Below are 22,706 nucleotides of genomic sequence, written 5' to 3'. Positions count from 1 at the left end.
ATAGCAGAAATGTACCGTGCTGCATGGTACCGCATATTGAATTTACATTTATCCAGTTTGTCCGCAACTGTTACCCTGTCTAGCAGTAGCGTTTCCTTTATTGAAGAGACGCCAAACGAGGCGGCCTCTCTGACGTCCTCTTTCCCCTCTCCCGCGTTCCTCCCAATATTCGAGCTGTCACAAGGGAAGAGTGGGAATACTCGTTTCGTGACGGTGTTGGCTCTGTGCATTCTCAGCCTCCTATATTTTCCTCCTCTCTACAATTCGATCTACCTCCCTTGATTGTTGCGCGTGAGTACAAAGGTAAGCGCGGCACCTTCCGCAATGCTCTTGCAGGGGGTCACGCATAACTACCGTGGTCTAGAGGGTATTGTGGCGATGCCCAAGAAGCTCGAGATGCCATTGTGGCAATGCGTTAGAAAGGTCTAAAGACCCCAAACGTGTATTTGACGTCGCCTTACCCGTCTGCCAGGCTTCTACTATGTGTATGCTCGCTCTGAACCACACCCCCGGCACTGTGTGCCAGACAGCAGAAGCACTAGTGGGAAAGTCGAAGGAAGTGGCAAAGAAAGCTTCGCTTCAATAACTACAGCTGGACAAGTCGCTTAGCATTTACGCACACACGAAGCTATGACACCGTGAAACCTTGGCAAGAAAACAAAACGTCAGAGCCCTTGTGAGATTTCTCCCTTACGTGAACTCTATGCCGTCCCAGCGCTCTACAAATAGAGCTCATATTTAAATTGCAATGTCTTACATGATCCGCATGCATCATTTCTCCAAGCTATACACGCTAGCGCTCCTAGAATATCCATGTCAATTTCGGTGACATCATCGATCTGAACCGTTTTGACAAAGAAGAAGAAAAAGGACGGAAAATAAGAATGTTCACATGAGCCACCATTTTGTTTCGTATTAATGCCTCGATGGTGTTCATAATTTGAAAATTTGCGTGCTGTCACGGATAGCGAGGAGCACGGATCCACAGCGCGCTGGCTTCCCGTTGTTGGGAGACATAAGCAGAACGTCGTCTCGATGGGCGCGACTTTGTGTTCGCCGCAGCGTCCCACAGTTTCGTTTCCGCGTGCTCTGATAGCCGAAATTCGTCTTGCCACAATTCCGGAAAAAAATCGACTTTTTCCATATCCAAAAGTTGATATGGCTTGTACGGAGAGCTCGCTTCATTTTCCCCATTACGACCAGCTCACCGAAATTAAAAGTTTAAAAGGTAATTAATGCATTTTTGTTAATTAGCGACTGATTACCACGTGTCACCTGTCACGCCGTGGTCACCATCACTGACCGCATGTCTCCGAAGGAACCATTCCTTTATTTCAAAACGGCTATATTTAAATATTATTGAAAGCTTTCTTCGTAGAAACACCCGGTATAGAATACTTGATCGTGGATTCAGCCACTGCGCGACGAGCATGAGAATGCGGGAGTCATTGTGTTCCTTCTGGCAAATCGCGAGTGGCTCAAACAATAACCCCGGCAACTGCACCATCAACACGAGTAGAGAGAAAGGCAGTCTGTTCTGAATAAATCATAACTGCGAACGTTTGTCACGTTTATGATGGCTGACACCTTCCTGCATTGGCTTCATTAATATTCTACGGCTGCAGATGGAGTGTGAACCTGAGGGATCGACGTAACGGCTTTAACGAGTGACTGAAATTTTGAATATAGATATGGAGATATAAACCCTCTCATTGTGCTTGGCGTTCAGCTGCATTTCGTCCTTCGTCGGTCACTGAAAGATAAAAGCAGTGCTCGACTTCTTTTAGATACCACCTTGTGCACTTACAGTGGTCCAGGTGTACTTGTATCCGTCCGCATTGATGACAGGAAATATGTACCAATCGAAGGTGTCAACCAATTTCGTAACGTCGTCGCTGTCGTTGTAGTTCTTCAGCAAGCGGTCGATGATGTACAGCGCTGAGGCTGTGGAGATCCATTCGCGGGCGTGGATACCGCTGTCGATCCATATGGCTGGCCGGCTGGAGTTGCCCCCGGAGCTGATCTGTTCGGGAGATCGGACACTAAGCATGCGGCACTGATCACTAATCCCAAGGTATCATCACGACGGTTTAATTAAATGAAAATCCAGCTGCAGTATAGGTACTTGCCATTAAAGTTTACGTGAAGCGATGACGGCAGAAAGGCATACTTGAATTTTCAATTCGATATTTATTTGTATTTACAAATTTTAAAAAAGAGGAGGGGGGAAAGGGCGCCTAATACAGGATGGTGTGGTCCGTACAGTATTTGTTTTCAGTTTATTTCTTTGTTCTGTAGCTTTTTTTTTTCCATGGCTGCTGTACCACGCAGATACACGGACATACTCGCACACCACAGACTGGGGAGAAGGATCTATACCCCGCCACACCCGAATATCTCGGAAGACGACGCGATGACTTACCGACAACTACAAACCAACACCTTCCCACATGGCAAGAAGTACAGTCTCATTTACTTCTCACTTCACGAATACGACTGCAAATTCGGCCACACGCCAAACACCATGTACCACATGGTATGGGAATGCGACCGAAACACCAACATCCACCCCACACCGGAGCAGTGGGAGACCCCGCTCACCAGCCTGATGATGATGATGATGATGATGATGATGATGATGATGATGATGATGATGATGATGATGATTGAATGGCATCCCCTTTGAAACGGGGTGGTGACAAATAGTCACCTAGCCTGCTTGATTTAATCAGGTATGCTATACATGTTTTATCTACCATTTTTGTATACATTTAATTAATATTTTTTTCTTTTTTTCCTCAATTGGATGGCACGAAAGTATACCTTGCACCGCTACCTATGACTGTAAAAGATTAAATCAGGTTGTATCAATCTCTTCCCTGCTTTTCTTCCACCAATACTCTAAACGTCTTTTGCTTATCTCGACTGCTGACCGGTTGATGCCTCCGTCCACTTTAAACCCGAGCGCTTCTGGAACGTGCACGTTACTTACGGGTCTCACTGGGTGAATCCCTTCGCATTCCATTAGGATGTGCTGAGTGGTCTCTGGATGTTTGCTGCAGCATACACATGCCTCATATAGCTGCGGAAATTTGCTCCTGCATATTTTTGTCCTTAGGCAACCAGCTCGAGCCTCAAATAGCAAGGCACTGACTGCCCTTTGTGTTATCGCACAGATTTTCCCTTCTAATTTCTTTCTTCTCATTCTTGTCAATATACATGGTCCTTTTTGTTTCCATTCTTTGCATCCAATTCACTGTCTCTATTTTCTCACTTCCTTCCTTTCTTCTGTTTCTCTCTCTTTCTCTCTCTCTCACTTTCTTTCTGATGACTTCTGGTTGTCTATTTACAGTTTGAATTATCCAGTACTTGGTTGCCAACTTTCTTGACCTCTTCCTCCACTCTGTGTCGACGCTTTTCAGGTACAGATACTTGTGCACTTTAGCCACCAATGTATCTTAATCCATGTTCCTGAGTCTTTCTTCAAAACTAATTTTGCTCTGCTTCTCCAACTTCCAAATAGACCCAACCCAGGTCACCTTGTACTGCCTCATTTGTGGTTTTACTTTGGGCTCCCAAAGCCAACCGGCCTACTGATCTTTGGTTAACTTCCAACCCCGACAAGATAACCGATTTTAAGCATAGAATGGCATTTGCGAACGTTAGCGCTGGCACAATTACTCCTTTCCAGATTCCCCGCACCGCCTCATATATACTTATTGTAGCCCCACAGTGCTCCGTGTTTCATTATTGCTGTGTTCTGCTTCCCCTTTATTTTCAGATTATCTTGGCAAGTGTTTGAGTTAGTCTTTCCTTCGTTTATTTTTATTACTGTATTACTTATAGTCCTAAGAGGATTGTTGTAACTGCCATTTCCCTGCTAATTGCCTGCCTAGATTTTTATTTTTTTCTCAATTCGTTTCTTCTCTCTCTCAAAGTGTATATGTTTTAAGCGCATCTATACGCACAACTTTAAAATTTCTTGACGCGTTAAGCGTTATCTTTCCGTTCGTTCCTATTACATGTATAACTGCATGGTTACCTACATGTTCTTCACTGCTAGTATCATGTTAACTGCCGTGTGAAAGCATGCATTTGTGTTCCTAAACTCAGATTCCTTCTTATATTGCCATCCTTCGGCAATTGTTTTCTTTTTATTATCCCTTTTTTCCCGTTAACTGTTCAGTCTATATATTCTTTAACCATGTTTTATACTTAAATCATGCGTACTGATATACATGAATATATACTGCATCACCCAACTGCCACGCTCTAGAATGAGAGTAGCAGTATTGTAAATAAATAAATAATAAATGTATACGCCGAGGTACTTATATTGCTTGACTATGGGTATGACTTGTCGTTGAATTGACTCCACGTAATTACTCGTCTCTTCATTAAACCCTGATGACCAGCGCCAGCTGGTGAACAGGGCAAGGCAGGCGGCTAGGTCACATGGCTTCCTGGACTGAGAAGGCTATCCACAAGGAAGGCGACCAAACAACTTCGTCTGCTGTTAATAATGTTCGATCATTATCATTCATAGCTCCTTAGTCAATTCATCGCACAATGGAAGTGAAGGGAAGTTTAATAGTTAATGAAGCGCCGGAGTAGTTACGAAATTTGTTGTTGATACAAAATAACAAAAACAAACACCAGAACTGCTGGCGGGCTGAAACTGCACAGAGTTCGGGTAGTCACGCTAGATGCTCACGCTTGTTTCAAGACGTCGCCGAGACACTTCGGGATATACTTTAATGACGGTTTTATGTATTAGCCAGTGTGCCGGAGCCCGCGGCGGCCCCGAAAAGTGTGAGGGGCGGGGCCTGCCTGACCTCATGTCGGAACATTGGGACGTTCGGGTAGTGAGGAAATGTCTGGCGTCAGGCTCGGGTAAAAATTAGTCGCGCTTTTGGCGGGATATATTTCGCCCCGATAGCTCCGACGAAAAATTCACACCGAAGGAGTGGCGTACCAAGAAGTCTGTGGCAAAGTCAACCCACGGTACTTCACATACTCGGCAAGAACTGGAGTGGCATATTGCGGGGAGTTGGGGGGAGTGCCGCCTAACAGCTGACGTTACCTTCGGTAAATCCTTACTAACATTTGAATAAATCTGCTAGGAGTTCCTTGGAGCTCCCCGGGGCTATTTTGCACCTAGAAACAGAAAATATTTTCGAGTCCAAACCTTGACTCCACGAATCGCAGCTCCATCTTCCGTTTTTCCGATGGTGACACGGCTGACGAGGTTGGGAAACTTCTGGGCCGATGAATCCAGGAATCCGTATATCTGGGTAGCAATATTTCATAGGCAGAAAAACGCAAAATCCATAAGGTGGCATTATAAGATAACATTGAATTTACTTCACTTTATTTTCTTTCACAGTATCACTTAGAGAGTGTTTAGGCAAGGAGCAACAAGACCGGCTTGACGAGCCCATCTGATCCTACTATGCGTGAAAGCAGCCAGTAGCATCACACGAATTTGCGTAATAAACGTCAAACACCGAGGAAAGCTATTCCAGCGCATGTACATAAATGCTTGGCATGGATTCGTTGTATTGCTTATTGATTGTCGGTAATTGTAATATTGTGTCGGAATTAAACGAGAGTTGGTGGCATGAAACACCTGCCTTATTCGTCGTTTCGATGACGTAGCATCAATATGTAAATTGTAAATATGTAAATTTCCGCTGAAAATGCTGTAATTAAGACCTTCCACGTGAGAAAAAATGAATTAAGCTAATTTAATCATGCCCGGGTGAACGCAGAAACATATCAGGTGCTCGCGTTTCACTCCAGCCCCTCGATCAGTACACCCTAATAACTTGCAAGCAAACGTTTTCGCAATTTACCGCTGGATGAAAGATTGCCACTTACCTCGTCTAGAGTATGGTACATGTCAATACGGAAGCTATCAGCATCCCTAGGGCCAAGATCTCCATCTCTTTGATTATCATTTCTTTCCCGATCAATCCATCTAAAAGTGAAATGATAATAAATAAATAAATAAATAAATAAATAAATAAATAATAATAAATAAATAAATAAATAAATAAATAAATAAATAAATAAATAAATAAATAAATAATAAATAAATAAATAAATAGATAGATAGATAGATAGATAGATAGATAGATAGATAGATAGATAGATAGATAGATAGATAGATAGATAGATAGATAGATAGATAGATAGATAGATAGATAGATAGATAGATAGATAGATAGATAGATAGATAGATAGATAGATAGATAGATAGATAGATAGATAGATAGATAGATAGATAGATAGATAGATAGATAGATAGATAGATAGATAGATAGATAGATAGATAGATAGATAAATCAGCGACACGGAGTTTCTTGGCCGCCGTAACACTTACTCTTGCAAATTCTCAGTGAGAACGGTGTAATGTATTCCGCAAAGTTCGAGACGTTTTTCGAACGTAAAAGCTTCCGATGGAGGCAAGCGGATGGTGACGTTCTGATCGGGTGAGACAGGTTCGTCCCAGAAGTCCAGCTGCATATATTGGAATGAAGTAATCGAAAGGGCAACAAATAAGTTAAAGAGCATGACATACGTACAACAAGAGTACGACAGCAACGTCAGCAGAGGCATAAATTACTGGCTTGAAGAGATATTGGCTGGACGTTAACTCTAAAAATGGAAAAATTTTTGAAAATTAAATATGGGCTAATCAGTTACTTCCAGAAAAATGAGTTGCAAGCACTCGATTGTTTCGAGAGTACAGTGGTAGTTCGACAGTAACCAAACAGGGCCCGAATTCACAAAGTATTCTTACGGTAAAATTGTTCGTAAGAAAGAATTTCAGCCAATCCGGATGCAACACTTATTATTATCTACGGCGGCTGGCCAATGGAAAGGAGCACTTACGAAAGAAAAGCTTTGTGAATCTGGCCCCAGATTTTTTTTAGAGCTAACAGGATTTTGGATAAAAATTATGCACCCATTGAATTGGTACGCTGAGTTTTTGCATTTTGGGCATGTGATATATGACCGCACCTTAAAACTAGACTGTAGCTAGACCTTATAAGCTTGTGACGGGGTTACGGCCCCTGATGGCTCCAAATCACCATTGCGAGTGACAGAAGCAGGCATCATTTGTTAGTAAATAGTGCATTAGAAAAAGATGCTGAGTTCGATCGGATATATGCTCCTTGCGGCTGCTTTGCCGAGCCTGAAAACATTCAGTGGGCGTTGTGGATACTTACATGAGTGTTGTTCGTCTGCAGGTTTCGAAGCAACTCGACGGAGGACATAGAGTTAAGGTAGGCTCTTACGAGCTTGTGCCTGTGGTTGAAGTAAGAAAAAGAAAAGTGTCTCATGACTGCCGCGCAAAACTGTGGTGGCACATGTTCAAATAGCCATTGTTCCTGCAGGTGTTACAGCTCTGTTAACTTGTAAATATTCCTAATGAGCACATCTTTGTCTAAATTAGCAAGGAATCAGCTGCATACCCTTGGAAGCTGACTCTCGCATTGCAGGTGCTGAAGATGGCGAACAGTGTCCATGTCAGCAGACCACTAGTGCTACCACGGTACATCGTTCTCACTTTCTGAAAGTAAGCCTGGACCGGAAATGCAAATTGAAAGCCATGCGTAATGTAAATGAACCACAACAGCAACTCTTCAATGGTACAAAGAGGTTATATTGCAAGCTTATAAACTCGAGAAGCGTTTGATGGGGGGCTAGTTGGTAAGACATTTAGGAAAATTATAACTGCGCTAAAACGAGACACGAGAATGAAGTGGACAGGACGATCGCAGACTAACAACTGGTTTATTGGAAAAGTACACCACCCTTTTTGAAACAAACCAAGCGCATGCGCAATGACAAACATGACAAGTTCCGAGACTTCTATCTACTAAAAATGAAATCGCGCTCTTTGCTGGAAAGATACACGGATGAGTCGCTGACGCACTTATCAGGCCCGTGTCTAGCTATCCAAGATGCCTCCAAGATCTCTCTTGCTCTTTGGCTCTTGGCTCGCCCTAACACCTTGGTACTGCTGAAGATGGGCTTGCATCCCTGCACGCATGCGCCACAATGAACTGGTAGATGCCTCCCACTCCCGTCTCCTAATGAATTAGCATGCTCCATCAAACGCATGTTAATACACCTTCCAGTCTGCCCACACAAACCATTCCACAGGTCAGGGGGAACTCGTAGACCACTCCCGTTGTACAGGGTACATACGCACGTCTGTGCTTAACATCACATCTTCCATTGTTTACTTTGCTCGCGTTGGACATGGCGCACAAACGCGATAACTTGCAAGACGCTGAAAAAACCAAATCGACCCCGTATCTTCCCGCCACCTTTTTAATGCCATGCGATACCTTGTGTAGGTACGGCATCACTTCAGCCTTCCGGTTTGTTTCAAAAAGGGTGGTGTACTTTTCCAATAAACCAGTTGTTAGTCTGCGATCGTCCTGTCCACTTCGTTCTCGTGTCTCGTTTTAGCGCAGTTATAATTTTCCTAAAGCTTATAAACGAGCTCATAAACAAAGTAGCTTTTCTTTCTTCGTGTAGAGGAGGGATCGTCTCCATTTTTCTCAAGAATTTTACATGATATTGGGCCATTCTGCTAAAATTGACAGCATACGAGTTCACGGGCATTACTGAAATTAAATATTCATGCAACCAAGTCAGCAACCTTAGCGCTTAACATACCACGATGTACAGTTAAGAAGAAAACAGCCTCGCACGCTGCGCTATTGGATTGCCAAAATGGTGTCTGCACGAAGTCTGCACGAAGACTTTCTGCAGACCTGCTCTACGAAGGTTTTCTGCGCTTTAAAGTTTGCGGTCTTCAGGATTTCACCGCGCACACTTTAGGGCTCTCACTAGTATGTACACAAAGTAGTCTTGGTTCCTGCGAAGTTCCACATAAACACGTCTTCTTTTCTGTCTGTGGCTACCATTCAGAAATCATCGGCAGGGGCTCTTGCTCCGCGTTTGCCACGTGCATGTATCACGTAAACACGTCGCACCAAATTGACGAACGCGGACAGCAGAGGTCAGAACAAGTTTTCGCTGTCAGGGTAACAGCTGATGTTTCCGAAGGCGAATCATGTTGGCCAGCCGAGCCCCTAACGCAATTCTAAATGTTCACCAGGCTGCACCTTTACAAGATAAGATACAAATTAGTGGTAGTTACTGAAAATAGAGAGTATGCAAGTAAGCCCTGCTATAGCGTGCCGCGCGAAGACATGCGATCTGCTGACCATTCACGGACACCTCACACATTCAGTTTGTGCCTAGGAGCGCTCCACTGTCGTGCAGACTAAAGAGCACTTATGTGCAGGGGCAAGTGTGGCTGTGGAGGCAATGCAACGTCCATGCGGCAAATCGTCAATGCAAATATGCAACTGGCTGCGGGCATCCACGACATGTGGCTTTGCTTCAGCTTTCTCTCGAAATGAAATAGACTTGGGGGTGGAGAGACGACTAGGACCAATGTTTTTTTTTTTGTGTGTTGCGGGTCTTTTGGAAATTACAGTAGGAATCTCCAAAATGGAATGGACTTTTATGGGCAGTTATCTTTCAGAAGGAAGCATCTTCGGAATTCAAAATGAGCTGGCTATTCGCCGTCTCAGCAGCATGACTGTGTCATCTTGACATAGTCATGAATAGTACGCCCTCATTTCGCCGCTAAATAAATTAAAGTCGCAATAAAGCTGACCAATCGTGGGTATCTAACAGATATATTTTATTGTGCAGTGCACATGAGACGAAATACGAGAAACGATAACTTGTATGGTGCCAACAGACAATGAAGTTAGGCTTCATTGTCTGTTGGTTTCATACGGAGTTCGCTAACAAAACATCGAACCGCTCGATTCCCCTGATTCTTGTTGCTCAGTATACTGTATTCAGCGCCTTCTGTGCCCGCCACACGTGTCTGCTGCTCGACAAGTCATCATTTTTCATTGATAGGACCATGACATGTTGCTCCACAATTTGTTTGCACACGCGCGAAGCCAGAACAGCGACGCGTAGAGCACAAGCGGAAACCTCTTTGCAGAGCGGGCACACGTGCCTTCCGTACCTGGCTTCCGGGCGGCGATGAACTGGAACTACGATGCTCCTTCGACTGCTGCCGTGGGCGACCGATGCACCGACGTAGACGTCTGGGTGCCCGGGGAGGTCCCGCTGAGTGAGCGGCACGGTCAAGATTCTGCCCGCGGACAGGTTCTTTCGCCCTGACCGTGGAAAGACAGCGCGGAGTGGTTTGTCGACTTCGGATGGCGCTCGCGGTCGGCGTGAGTCAGTGGTGCGGGGCCGCCCTTTGGCCCATTTCGGGTCAACCGGCTTCCGTATGTCACCCGCGACTGCTTTCCGCGCATCACCTGGCCCTGATTACCTTACGGGGTATACAAGCGGGTGGAGAGGGGGTGGAGTCGCAGAGGTCGCATGGATGGGCCGCCTTCGCAAGCACTAGCTGGCCCGCTGTTATACCGTTACAGGAACTGATTACGTTTAGTTATTGTTGAGGCGTAAACCAACCCGGAAAATATTTAAAGAAACACTTTTATAGGGGCCTAAGTTCAACATAAAAGTATTTTTTAATATTTTTGTTTTTTTTTCTATTAGTGTTGCCACAGGTCATAAAACAATACTAGTAAATTTTTGCACCCTCCGCGTTGGCTTAGCGGTTATGGTGTTACTCTGCTAAGCATGTGGTCGCGGGATCAAATCCCGACCGTGGCGGCCGCATTTCAATGGGGGCGAAACGCAAAAGCGCCCGTGTTCCGTGCATTGGTGTCACGTTAAAGATCCCCTGGTGGTCAAAATTAATCCGGAGTCCCCCACTACGGCATGCCTCATAATCAAATCGTGGTTTTGGCACGTAAAACCACGAAAAAGAGTCATTTTGAAGGAAGTTTTTGTCATTCTGCAATGCAGTAACACCTCCCCCCCCCCCCTCGCTCAATAATACAATGACCTCCATAATTCCTGGCCCGGTGCGTGGTTTGAAAAACCACATGGCACACAGCGAATTTCGAATACCATATCTATTAAAAAGACGCCTTCTTCCAACCCTCAAACCGTTTTGGAAGAGCCGCAGATGACATATGGCCCCTGAAGCCTGACGTGTTCATTGTGTTTTAGACTACGCTTAAGCCCAAATATTAATTTAAAAAAACATATAACTCGTCGCACGTCAGCAGTAAAAGTTGATTGCGCTTTAACAGTGTTGTTTTTAAAAACTAGTAGATTTCGTAGAAAGTAGTAAAATACGGTAGAAAATTTCCTAAAAGTAGTAGATTTTACTATTTTATATCTGGAAGGTGCCAAAAATCTGTAGATTCCGAAGCGATTATCACTGAATCAATAAAAAATTGAAAAAAAGCATCATACTTATACTGATAAAGCGGTATATATCTGTGGAAACCCTGTGCCTAAAACTTTCATAAACACCTAAATCATGTTTTGTATAACAAATTCACAGAGCTACTAGTTCGGGGAGACATCGCGTGGTGTTGCGAGACTTAACAATAATCTTAGAATGATTAATCATGGAACACGACATTTGAAACAAACGGCGAAACGACAAGACGGGTGTCGTAGTCCTGTTTTATACTTCTTCTCATTCTTCTTCTACTACTACTACTACTACTACTACTACTGCTACTGCTACTACTACTACTACTACTACTACTACTACTACTACTACTACTACTACTACTACTACTACTGCTACTGCTACTACTACTACTACTACTGCTACTACTGCGACTACTATACTACTGCTACTGCTACTACTGCTACTACTACTACTACTATACTACTTCTACTACTACTACTACTGTTACTACTGCTACTACTGCTACTACTACTACTACTACTACTGCTACTACTACTACTACTACTACTACTACTACTACTGCTGCTGCTGCTACTACTACTACTACTACTACTACTACTACTACTACTACTACTACTACTACTACTACTACTGCTGCTGCTGCTGCTGCTGCTGCTACTACTACTACTACTGCTGCTGCTGCTGCTGCTGCTGCTGCTACTGCTGCTGCTGCTGCTGCTATTACTACTGCTTTTGCTGCGGCGTCTGTAGTAAAGATAGATATAGATATCCTCACTAGATCATTCATGATGCTTATCGCATTAAGAATTAATGAAATTCAGCGGAACGTGTATTGTGCAACGTGTATACACCTTGTGACTGTACTTATTGGCTTTTAATCACCTTTTTTTTTAATTTCTAAGAGCCACTGGACGGACATGTGTTTAACATGTGTTTATCGCAGTCATCCCTGAAGCTTCAGCATTGTAGTTACTCACTACAAAGCTGAAGCTTTTGACTCCGAGCCCCGACCATCGTGTATGCCGAGGTGGAAATACATTTATTATGTTATTATTATATAACTCCCTCTTTTCATCCAATGTTAACTACTGCTCTTTAGCCTGAGTACGACATCCCACGAAAATATAAAGTTGCTAATAAGGTTGTTAGTTTGATACCAAATCAGTCTACAGTTCAATAACGCAGAATTTTTGTCACTTTGCAACTTAAGGAATGCACCGGACAGCTTATACAGTTGTAGTTCACGCTACAAGACCACGTGGTTGGTCGCCTTCTGTAGAACAAACCATTGATGTAACAGTATTGAAAATCGGATAAGAAGGCTATTAAAAGACGATATCACCAGGCACTGACATATCTTGTATAACGAAAAGAGATCTTAAAACAGTATTTTCTTAATTCTTTTTGAACATGGTGTTTCAATTGAAATAAATGAAATGAATGAAATTACTATTACTGTTCATTGCAGTATTTATTCTTTTCGGTGAAGCCTTTGAGAACTAGTTGTGGTGATCACTGTCAATCATTGTGTAACCTTTCGTTCACTCGATCTACGCGTATCATATTTTTGTCATTTATGTCATAAATGCAAGTTTACTTAAATCTGTCTGGTAGCATTTGCCTGGGTACATGGACCCCGTCAAGCTGTCGTATGACAAGTTTGTTGTCCATGTCCCCTGCATTCGTCTTGTACGGAACGCAGAAATGAAAGAAAATTAATTAATTAATTAACTGAACGGAAGCGAATTCTGCGCACGGCGCTTTTTCTGCACACCACCTATTAAACATTTTTTGCAGGCACGTTACTGCTTGCCGTTTATTGAATTCACTTAGAATAAGGACATGGCTCGTTAGTTAGCAACATTTCCTGGCTTCCCACCCACACATCCGCCCTTAGACTAAGCCGAAAACGTTCCAGGTACCTTTTCGTTTCTTCTGCAGGCAGAGCTAAAGTAGTCTAATCATAGTGTCTTGCAAGTGCAATGGCCTGTTCTCGTGTTCCCAAAGCTACCAGCGTTTGCTCGTTAAATAGGCACTAAATAGAAATATTAAGCTAAGTGGGACTGGCGCACTACACTTCCGGAATTGCAAAGATACCAGTCTTACTGTGGGCAAAGACATAATTGGTAAAGAGTTTAAAATGAGTTTAAAATGGATGCATCAACAAAATGCGAGTGGCTATGCCCCAGCATGACATTCCCGCGCCAGTTCATCATGACGTCACAGATTTTGGCAGCGCATTCTTGACTTTAGTTGTTAGTCATCGAAAAAGAAAGACAGTGCGCGTAAAAGTAAGCAGCGACTCAGCCAAAGAAGTTTTGTGAACTTTTCGTGACCCGTCGCGGTAGTCCAGTGGTTGTGACGTTGCACTGCTGCGCTCGAAGTCATGGGTCGATACTGGCCGTGGCGGCCGTATTTCGGTGGGGGCGAAATGCAAAAACGCTCGTGTACTTAAATTTACGTGCATGTTAAAGAACCTCAGGAGGTCCAAATTAATCCGGGGATAACCACTACGGCGTGCCTATTAATCAAATTGGGGTTTTGGCACATCAAAACCCAGAATTTAAACTTTTCCTGTACAAGTCACCAAGGCCCCAGTACGCAAACGTATACCATGAAATTTGTGACGTCACAGTGGCGTAATCCACGCCATTGATTGGACATCACGTTCAAAAAGAAATATTTGCCTTTAATTTGTTCCTCTATAGCTAACCGTCCTGCGCAAGATGCCCTAAATAGAGTTGCGAAGTATTCATCGATAATTCTAAACCGTCTCCGAGCTTCTGTGTAGTCTCCTTTTAAACGCAGCCGCTCGTATCGGGTAATATGCGATAGTGCAAAGTCCAACGGTGGGTGCGCAGAACAGCACGGCTTGTACGCTAACAGGCAGAAGCAAACAAGAAGACCTCCAAAAGTGCCATAGCATGCGCACATGCAAGAACATTTATTGCAGTGAAGCGATGATTTCAAGCTGTCCAACAGCTTGGGATATCGTAATAAGAAACAATAACCACGAGATAGTTCTTGTTTCCATGATATACGTATGTAGACAAATACAGGAGAAGTTTTCGCCTGACATCTGCGGTGTGCGCTGTCGCGTAGTGAAAGCACATCCGATTTTGAGGAGTCGTGAAGATATAGGATCCGCACAGAAGAAAAGAGGTCTGAAAACACAGGATGGCAGGAAAACTGACAAGTAGTAAGAAAACCCATCTGGGCCCATATGCAGGGGAACGGTGCATGATGACATTCGTAAAGTCATCTTTCGCAGTCCTCGCCATATTCCCGGGAAATCCACTATAAATGTGATATGTTATAATACATCGCGTCGATGAGCATGTTTAGTCTATTTATTCACCAGCACTTGAATGATTAATTGAGCGACTCATCCGGTGTGTTGATTTAAATACATAACATGGGATTATGACAGAACTAGGCATTTTTCCCCGAGCAGTTTTTCTCCCTGTCATCCGTTTAAAGAAACAGACTAAAAATGTGTGGCTTCATTTGCAAGTGCTTCAGGTAATGCTGAGCACAACGTGCATAATATTTCCACGAATTAGAAACTCCACCAAGTGTCTACACTCCTGACAGGTCAGGCTTGCAGTTTTCATCACAATGATAGCTGCGTGTACTGTGCCCATTTTCCTGTTAGCGATGGAAAGCCGGTTACTTTTACATCACAACACAAGTGCACACAGACGTTTTAGAAAGTATTCTTGCATTATTTAAGGTACTTCAACCTATAAGCAAAAATAGAGATACAGAAAGAACTAATTTGATTAAAAGGCTAATTGATCAGTTTGAAAGTTACTAGATTAATCGACCAGCCCTGGACAAAACTTAATGTTTGGTAAAAAAGTACAAGAGTATGAGATCATAGTCGCAACAATGAAAGTTCTAAGGTTAAGTGGGCAGCCGCGGTAGTGATAGGACGTTCCCCCTGATCTACTGAGGTAAAAACCGGTGATCATCATTGATTTCAGGTATCAGCAAAAGGCTGAGGCGTGTTGAGACCGCTCAACTTAATGAATGGACTTGTTGAGCTCTCTTCTAGCGACGAACTTGGCGAAAGCTTTGAAGCCCTCTGATGCTTCGTCTGCTGTTGGCACAATGAGGAAATTCGGCAATAAAAAGCCGTAGCGTCCCTTGTCCCTCAATTCGACAGCTATAGAGTATTTGATTTTTGCGCCGTCGTAGACCCAATCGCTAGACGACCCAGCTGCAGAACCTGGAAAAAAGACAGTTGAGAGGGGTAATAGACGCACGCGAATAAAAGCAAGATGAAAATCCAGGGCACAAACAACAAAGGGAGGAACATGAAAGCTTGGAAGAACTAGAAGTATGGAACCAAACACGGGAAATACATTACACTGTCATTCGTACGTCGCAAAATTTGACAATTACTCTTCTGATTCTCAGTCAGCACGAACCTCGGAGACGCGCAAACAGTGACTTTCGTTCAGCACATGCTTTAAGCAAATGGGTATGCAGGTTTCATTGAAGTTCCTTCTTACGCTCCTGCCGTAGCCCATTATTCAGAATGCGCTACAATTTCTTATCTCACCTAGAAGGCTTGAAATGGTTCCCACTTGATAGTATACGCCAGAACGGATCTGTATAGCTCTGGAGACAGCCCGTGCTGCTGATATCTAGAAGAAATAGGTTGCATCATTCTTTTATATGTTCGGAACCGGCAGAACGTGAAAAGGCATGTGAACATACCTGGTCGGCATAATCCCTGGTATAGGTGCCACGGCCGTGCCCATACGGTACCATGATGAGTTGACTGTACGAGTGGACTGTGACATACCCTTTTATTCGAGATCCTAGCTCGAGAACGGCGTCACGTATGGCACGACTTTCAGCCTCAGAAAATGCCTGCGCGCCTCGATAGATATCTGAGCACGGATGACCACTTGTTCCAGCGCCTAGAACGAACCATGGTAAAATTGTTATGACTAAAAATGAATATAACAAATGAGAAAGCAAGTAAAAGCTCTTCATTGCAGCAAAAGATGTTTTTGCGAGAAACAACATCAAACAAGAGTCAACTCGTTCGGTAAAAAGGACAGAAAAGAGCCTACGGAAAGCAACCACAACGAAAGTGCACATCATGTATATGAGATGGGATGCACCCACATCTACAGTCTGCTCAAAGCAATTTCTAGCAAAGTTTATCAAGGTTTCACTCTGGTGAATTTGAGTAGACGTACTGTCTTTTCGAAGACATGCGATTGGCACCGCGATGAGCTTTAATTAAAGTTATGAGTCACGTTACTGATCACAACTCACCTCCGAAAGCTGACCCAAAGTTCCTGTTGGGATCGACACCTCTGCATCCTCGCCTACCACCAGATCTGTTTTTTCTCCAAAGGCGATCCTGAAAACGTACAGCGTAACCGACTGGAATGCTAGCAGGAAATGGAGTGCTAGCGATAAGCGATGTGCACGAGGGTGAATATGACAGAATCAGCCTACACTTCAAATAACCGATATGCGCACAGGCGAAAGCAACACCATGAATCAAACCCAAAGAGCATACTTTTCTGCATGGAAAATACGAATACACTTGTATTGGCCTCCCAGCAACAAAATGCGACTTGCTCTTTCTAGGAAGTCCATTACATTTTGGTTATTCCCATGCAGTAGCTCTATTTACTGCTGTAGTCGCTATTGGATGGATACGCGAATCTTTTAAGAACGTCCGCATTTCTCAAACTCGTGTTTTCCAAGTTCCGAAACTATAAAGCTTTGGACAATTGGAGCACGGCGTTTACACATATATTCACATCAGTGTGAAGGAGCACGAGGGAGAATGTGACAACCCACCCTTGATGTCGTACTGAGTGTGGCGTACAGTTCTTGCCAGAAGTTTCAAAGCCGCTGTGCGTGCGGCCGGACATGTCGGGAGTAACATTGGCGCCTCTGTAGAAGTTTCGTTTCTCTGAAGTCCCAGAGGTTGACAGTAACAGTGCTCCTCACTCTGATCTCAGGTGTGGCCAGAGTGATGTAGACGAAACCTTCTACAAGGACTACTCGCTGGTTTCACTATGTAGGAAACTTGTAATCTACTGCCTTTTGGGTGGTTCATAACAGAACTAGCTTGTAAGTTGCCGCCCTAGGAGTCGAAAATCTTCTTGACTTGTATTGAGAATTTATTTGACAGCTTTTGAAGCTGTCAAATAAATTACCCTTACAATGCGGCAAAAGCTGCAAAGATATATTAACCTAAAATCTTTAAAATACCAGTTGCTAACAGATCTTAACGTCATATCAACAATAGCAAAACAGGCTAGGGCGAGGAGAGCGCGCTATAGAGCGTTGGATAAGAGGGAGTTTTAGATTTTGCGCATCCAAAGTTTGGTGACTCAAACCACCGGGTTTTAAAAATATACTAAGGTAGGCAAAAGAAAGTAAAAGGGGTATAAAAGAACGTAAACAGGGCATGGCGCTTTGGGTACGCAAATGTTCCTTTGGGTACCCAAAGGCGTTTGGGTGGGCAAAATCTACCACTCCTTAATATTTGAGGTCACAGCAATAGTTCCAGCTGCTTCTTATGCTGCTTCAGCAGCCAGAAACAAGGGCGCGATCTAGAGGAACATTTCCAACACATACACAATCACTACGCATGAGCGGAATGCTTGGTGAGAGGAAGTGAAATGATCGAGTAAGAGACAAGGTCTTACCGACGTGAAAGTATAGGCATATCCGTCGGGATTAACGACAGGGAAGATGTAGAAGTCGAAGGTCTGCAAAAGCGTCGTGATGGTGCTGTCTGAACCATAGCCCGTTGTCATTTTGTGCAGAAAGTAAAGCAGCGACGCCGGTGATACCCATTCGCGCGCGTGGATGCCGCCATCGAACCAAAGGACCGGCCGGTTACTTCCGGTGCTCAGCTGCCAGAGAAGGGCATCGAAACGGTGAATCAGCCATCGCCAAGCGTGACATGTTCACATGGGTGACAGTGCGCAGGTATTATGTTACTTGGCACACTAATAAGTTTGTAATCAAGTGTTTACGAAGCACCACACAAACTGACTGCCCTGAACACCCTGAAAATAACAATGGCCGCCCAACAACTAAATCAAATAAACTGATATTGGTTACTGATGGTAATACAATGAACATCACGGTAAAAGGGTCCATTCAGAATAACTCTCTGATCCTGTAGGCTATCTGAAGTGTGGAAACGTTTTTTTGTTATTTGATCGGCGACTCAACTTTGAGTCATCTAGAATAACAATGTGTCGCACAAGTTCCCTGAAACGCTACCAAATCAGATCTATAAATGACAGTACAAAACGTGCAAAATGTATTCTTACAATCACTCCTTTGATCGGCCTTCCTTCTTGGGTCATTCCGATGTTTCTCACTGTGGCAATGTGGCTGTGCTTTTGTGCCAAGAGGTCCAAGTACCCTGTTATCTAAAGTAAAAAATATATTGTGTATGTGTTCTTTTTATCGTAAACATCAACCATTTGTCATGGACGGTTACGAGTAGACACCTTTGCTCTCTGCGACAGGTCAGTCAGATAGACCAATCCTATAATTGTTGGACGAAAGCTATTAGTTTCATTATTTGATTACACTATATTCACTTGTCGTGCTGCTAACAAAAACATAGCTTAATTTTCACAAACGAACGTGACGGTCTACTGGCGACAGAAGCTGGCACTTATAGTCCAGCACCTTTTTGCCGCTTTAGCCGTTTTTTTTTTTTTTCAATGCACTCAGAACTATGTAACCGATATGTGGTTATACCACTTTGTGCGTTTGGGCACTCAGTTGAATTCGCGAGCGTGAGCTGCGAGTTGAATGGATGCTCATCCTTTGTTTTGAAAACAACTTTGTTGAAAACACAGTAAAGCGTGGTGACGATAGGTTGGACATACCTCTTCGACACGGTGATATTTGTCAAAAGCGTAGTGTGTTATATCTCTCTGTTCTAAAAAAACACCAGGTCGATTTTCTTCGTCTTCTCTGTCTATCCACCTAGGGGAGAAAAGTCCGGTTTAGTTGGTATCTGGTGGGTGGATGTATATAGATCGTGCTTAGTAGAACTGTGATCGCGTTCTTGAGTTGTATATGTCTAGATTAGAGTCAACCTTACGTGAAAAGAAAAAAAAATTGAATGACGAGCAGCCGTTTTTTTTGTTTGTTTTCAATCAGTATACTAGAGTTGGTACCGTTGTATGTCGTCCGTGATGACGTGGAACTCTATGCCAGCGTTCTTGAGTATATTTTGTACTTTTTCAACCAGTTCCGGAGGAATGAGGATGCTCACATTGCGATTCAGTGTGGGCGCACTCCAAAAGTCAACCTGCGAAAAGCCAGAGCGTTGACCCTGAATGAGTTTTGGTTCTTTGATATTTCAAGGAGGCACGCTTCCTTTAGCAGCAATCCATGCGCTTAGGAAACGTGTAATAATAAAGCGTCAACAGAAGCTGAGTGTAAGGAGCGAGTGTGATGCGTTCTCGCCAGGCATAACCGGCACATGCGGCCATTTGTTTAGCAATATGGCGTTTCTCGTAGCCATCGACATAATCGGCGTGTCTTTTTATGTTTGTTTGTTTGTTTTCCCCCGGACACAAGTAGTTACGACTTACCTCCATGTTTTCTCTGAGTGCGCTGATGACATCCAAGGTTGTAGTGTCATTACCGATGTAAACGGAAAACAGCTTGTAACTGTCAAACGAAATGTCACTGTTAGCGTCTGGAAATGTTTCATCAACACACAAGAGAGAAGTGCTCTTCCTTTTTTCCGCTTTATTTTCCTTACTTGGAGTAGCGACGCTTGTGCGGCTGCACCGGCTCTTCGGCCGCGATCTCGGGCATGTCGTCCGATGCCCGCAGCTGCGGCTCAGCAGAACCGACTGGGGTGTTGGAGTCTGTAGCTTCTTTGGTCGGGTTCAGCGCGTCCACGATGGGCGCCACGGCGGCTTCGAAGACGGGTCGCACTTGGTCACGTACGTTGGTAGCAGCCTCCACTGCTGGCTTGGTGAATCGATTGATCGCGGCAATCGGATCGAAAGGCACCGGGAATGGGCTCGGTGGGGTCTGGGATCCGTTGCGATTGACCTCCAGGGCTGGGAGAGCCACTGTTTTGGCGTCCGTCGCAGCGCCGGTCTCATCTGTTCTGACCTCAGGAGCTGCGCTATCCTGAACAGTCGTCAATGAAGCTGTATCAGCAGGGACAACAGTTTGTGTTTCCCTGTGTGGCTCTTCATCACCGGTGGGGCTTGCCGGAGACGTCGCACTACCTTCCGACGCTGATGGCTGCTCAACTGTAGTAGCGGAGGCGTTTTGCGCCGCTCCGCCTTTTCCGGGACTGAGTGGACCTAAAACAGGGGAGAGTGCAGCTCCGATTACTGGTCGTATCTGATCCCTAACGGAAGCTGCAGCGTCAATGATGGGCTGAAAGACACTTCTGATCGGTCCAAAAGGATTAAAGCCACCGCCACTTTCAGTTGTAGTCGCCGTTTGATTTTTGGCGGTGTTAGTGGTCGACGTTGATGGTTTGTCCTGTGGCGTTTCCGCGTCGGCTGTTGGAACTGCGGCTTGAGGTGCGGAGGCTGGCGAAACTACAGGAGAAACTTGTGTCGCAGGGTCCACTTGGCTGGCGCCACTCACGACTGTGTCGGGTGACTGCTTGGCCTCTGCAATGTCTATTTCCTGAGCATTTATTTCTGGTGTATCTGGGCTGGCAATTTCCCTGGAAGTTTTAAAACCTGTAGGCTTCATTTCGTCAGCAGTTTCCTGTATAGTTTTGGTGTGTGGCTTAGTGGACTTGTGCGCGTCCATCTTGACGTGTGCGGGCTTTGATACATCTGACTTGGACACTTTGGTTTTAGGACTGCCAGTGTTACTTATAGCATGAGCTATAGTGTCTTTTTCATAATCGTGCTTAGTGTCCTCGCGTTTGCTAATTTTGTGGTAACTTCCTGGACGGTTTTCATGTGTTGCAGAGGTCAATGTAGTGACCTCATGTGGAGTCACAGTAGAAGCCTCGCTCGACTTTTTGCCATCTTCAGTAACAGCATATTCTACTTGCCTAGTAACATCGGCGTTGGTATTTGTAGATTCTAGGTGCCCTGGCGTAAGCTCAGTGTTTGGTACATCATGTACCATAGGCGTTGATTCAACCTTGTCGGTAGGTTTTTGTTCATCGTCAGTAGTGGTTGGATGAGCTTTTCTGTTGTCATCAGACAAGGTGACGTCCTTGGGCAGTTCAACAGCGTCATTCGGAGTTCCAAAATCTCTCACATCCTCTATTATTCCCTTCAACGGCTTTGCAGGCTCTTGTGGCTTGTCTGCTGAAGGACTAGCAGTGCTGGCATCGTTGCCGAGTTCAACATTTGGGCTCTCGAGAGGCTTGTCATGGGAAACAGTGTCTTTCGTCTCGCTTTTAGCTTCGTCTTTGACTAATGCGGGGCTTTCATCGTTATTCAGCTTTACTGACTTTTTAAGCTGAACAACGGAGTCCTTACCCGATGTGTCATGAGTGTCGACGTGCTGAGTGGCTTGAACAGCAGCGCCGTCGCTCGCACTCTGTTTCTTGGTCGTCAGAGAGGGGTCATTGCTCACTGACCGGACGCCTTCCAGGCGTTCTCCCTGTTTCGATTCGCCAGGAGACTTAGGTTCGACAGAGACAGCGACATCAGGACTTGCGTGGGCGGCGGGCTGCGCCGGCCGGTCCGGGGCGCCTTCCGGCTTCAGCGGCGTCGGCAGCGTCGGCAGCGACAGCGCCGTTGTCACCATCGCCAGCGTGAGGAGGATCTTAAAGGTTCCCATCTTCTTTCTTGGCACTGCAGGACCGGGTTTACCTTAAAGAGACCATGAAGCACTGTTAGTTTATTCTCGTTTCATGTCCGGCACATAAATATTCGCTCACTTGTGACCACAACGCCAGTTCACGTGTGAATGTTATCATCATTCTTTGATTATCGTGCAGTAAACCACAACACAGTCTAGAGTGAAATGATGGGTGCGCCAAGTACATAGTCGAAGCACATGTTCAGATGAACATCACTGCATAGTAAAACGTGCTGAATGGTTCGCAGTAGAGGTAGTATGAATTGCAGCAAAACCGGTGCCGGTCAGAGGTGGAGAATACGACTCCTGCATGGTTCTTTTAAAAGCACCTTCCTTCTCGTCTCACGCGATTGTTCACACAGTTGTTCCCGCAGTCACTGTGCACTTCACTTGACGTGATCAAGGTATTATTATGGTGGGCACGTTCATCGGCACTCAATTTATTCACAGTTTAGCGGAGCCACGAGTGCTGTTTGGCTGTTTAATATAATAAACGTTATGTAAGTATTAGGGTGTAGAACAGGCGTCTCAATGC

General features: G+C 44.6%; 1 protein-coding gene across 1 annotated transcript in view; it reads right to left on the bottom strand.

Moving 5' to 3' along the window:
• LOC119450596 (uncharacterized) overlaps positions 1-22,150 on the bottom strand; it is a 29,398-nt gene extending 7,248 nt beyond the window's left edge. Inside the window, exons 1-13 of the mRNA XM_049665295.1 lie at positions 20,139-22,150; positions 19,966-20,044; positions 19,546-19,679; positions 19,252-19,351; positions 18,682-18,783; positions 18,046-18,255; positions 16,652-16,739; positions 16,082-16,287; positions 15,924-16,008; positions 15,389-15,587; positions 7,236-7,314; positions 5,189-5,290; positions 1,808-2,023 (exon numbers count right to left, since the gene is read on the bottom strand). Coding sequence (XP_049521252.1) covers positions 1,808-2,023; positions 5,189-5,290; positions 7,236-7,314; positions 15,389-15,587; positions 15,924-16,008; positions 16,082-16,287; positions 16,652-16,739; positions 18,046-18,255; positions 18,682-18,783; positions 19,252-19,351; positions 19,546-19,679; positions 19,966-20,044; positions 20,139-22,150 — 3,612 coding nt within the window. The remainder of the gene's footprint in view (positions 1-1,807; positions 2,024-5,188; positions 5,291-7,235; positions 7,315-15,388; positions 15,588-15,923; positions 16,009-16,081; positions 16,288-16,651; positions 16,740-18,045; positions 18,256-18,681; positions 18,784-19,251; positions 19,352-19,545; positions 19,680-19,965; positions 20,045-20,138) is intronic.
• Positions 22,151-22,706: the final 556 nt, after the last annotated feature.

Source organism: Dermacentor silvarum, chromosome 1 (genome assembly GCF_013339745.2).
Source record: "Dermacentor silvarum isolate Dsil-2018 chromosome 1, BIME_Dsil_1.4, whole genome shotgun sequence".
NCBI lineage: Eukaryota > Metazoa > Arthropoda > Arachnida > Ixodida > Ixodidae > Dermacentor > Dermacentor silvarum.
The sequence above is the reverse complement of the archived record's forward strand: the minus strand, read 5'-3'. Positions and strand labels throughout refer to the sequence as shown.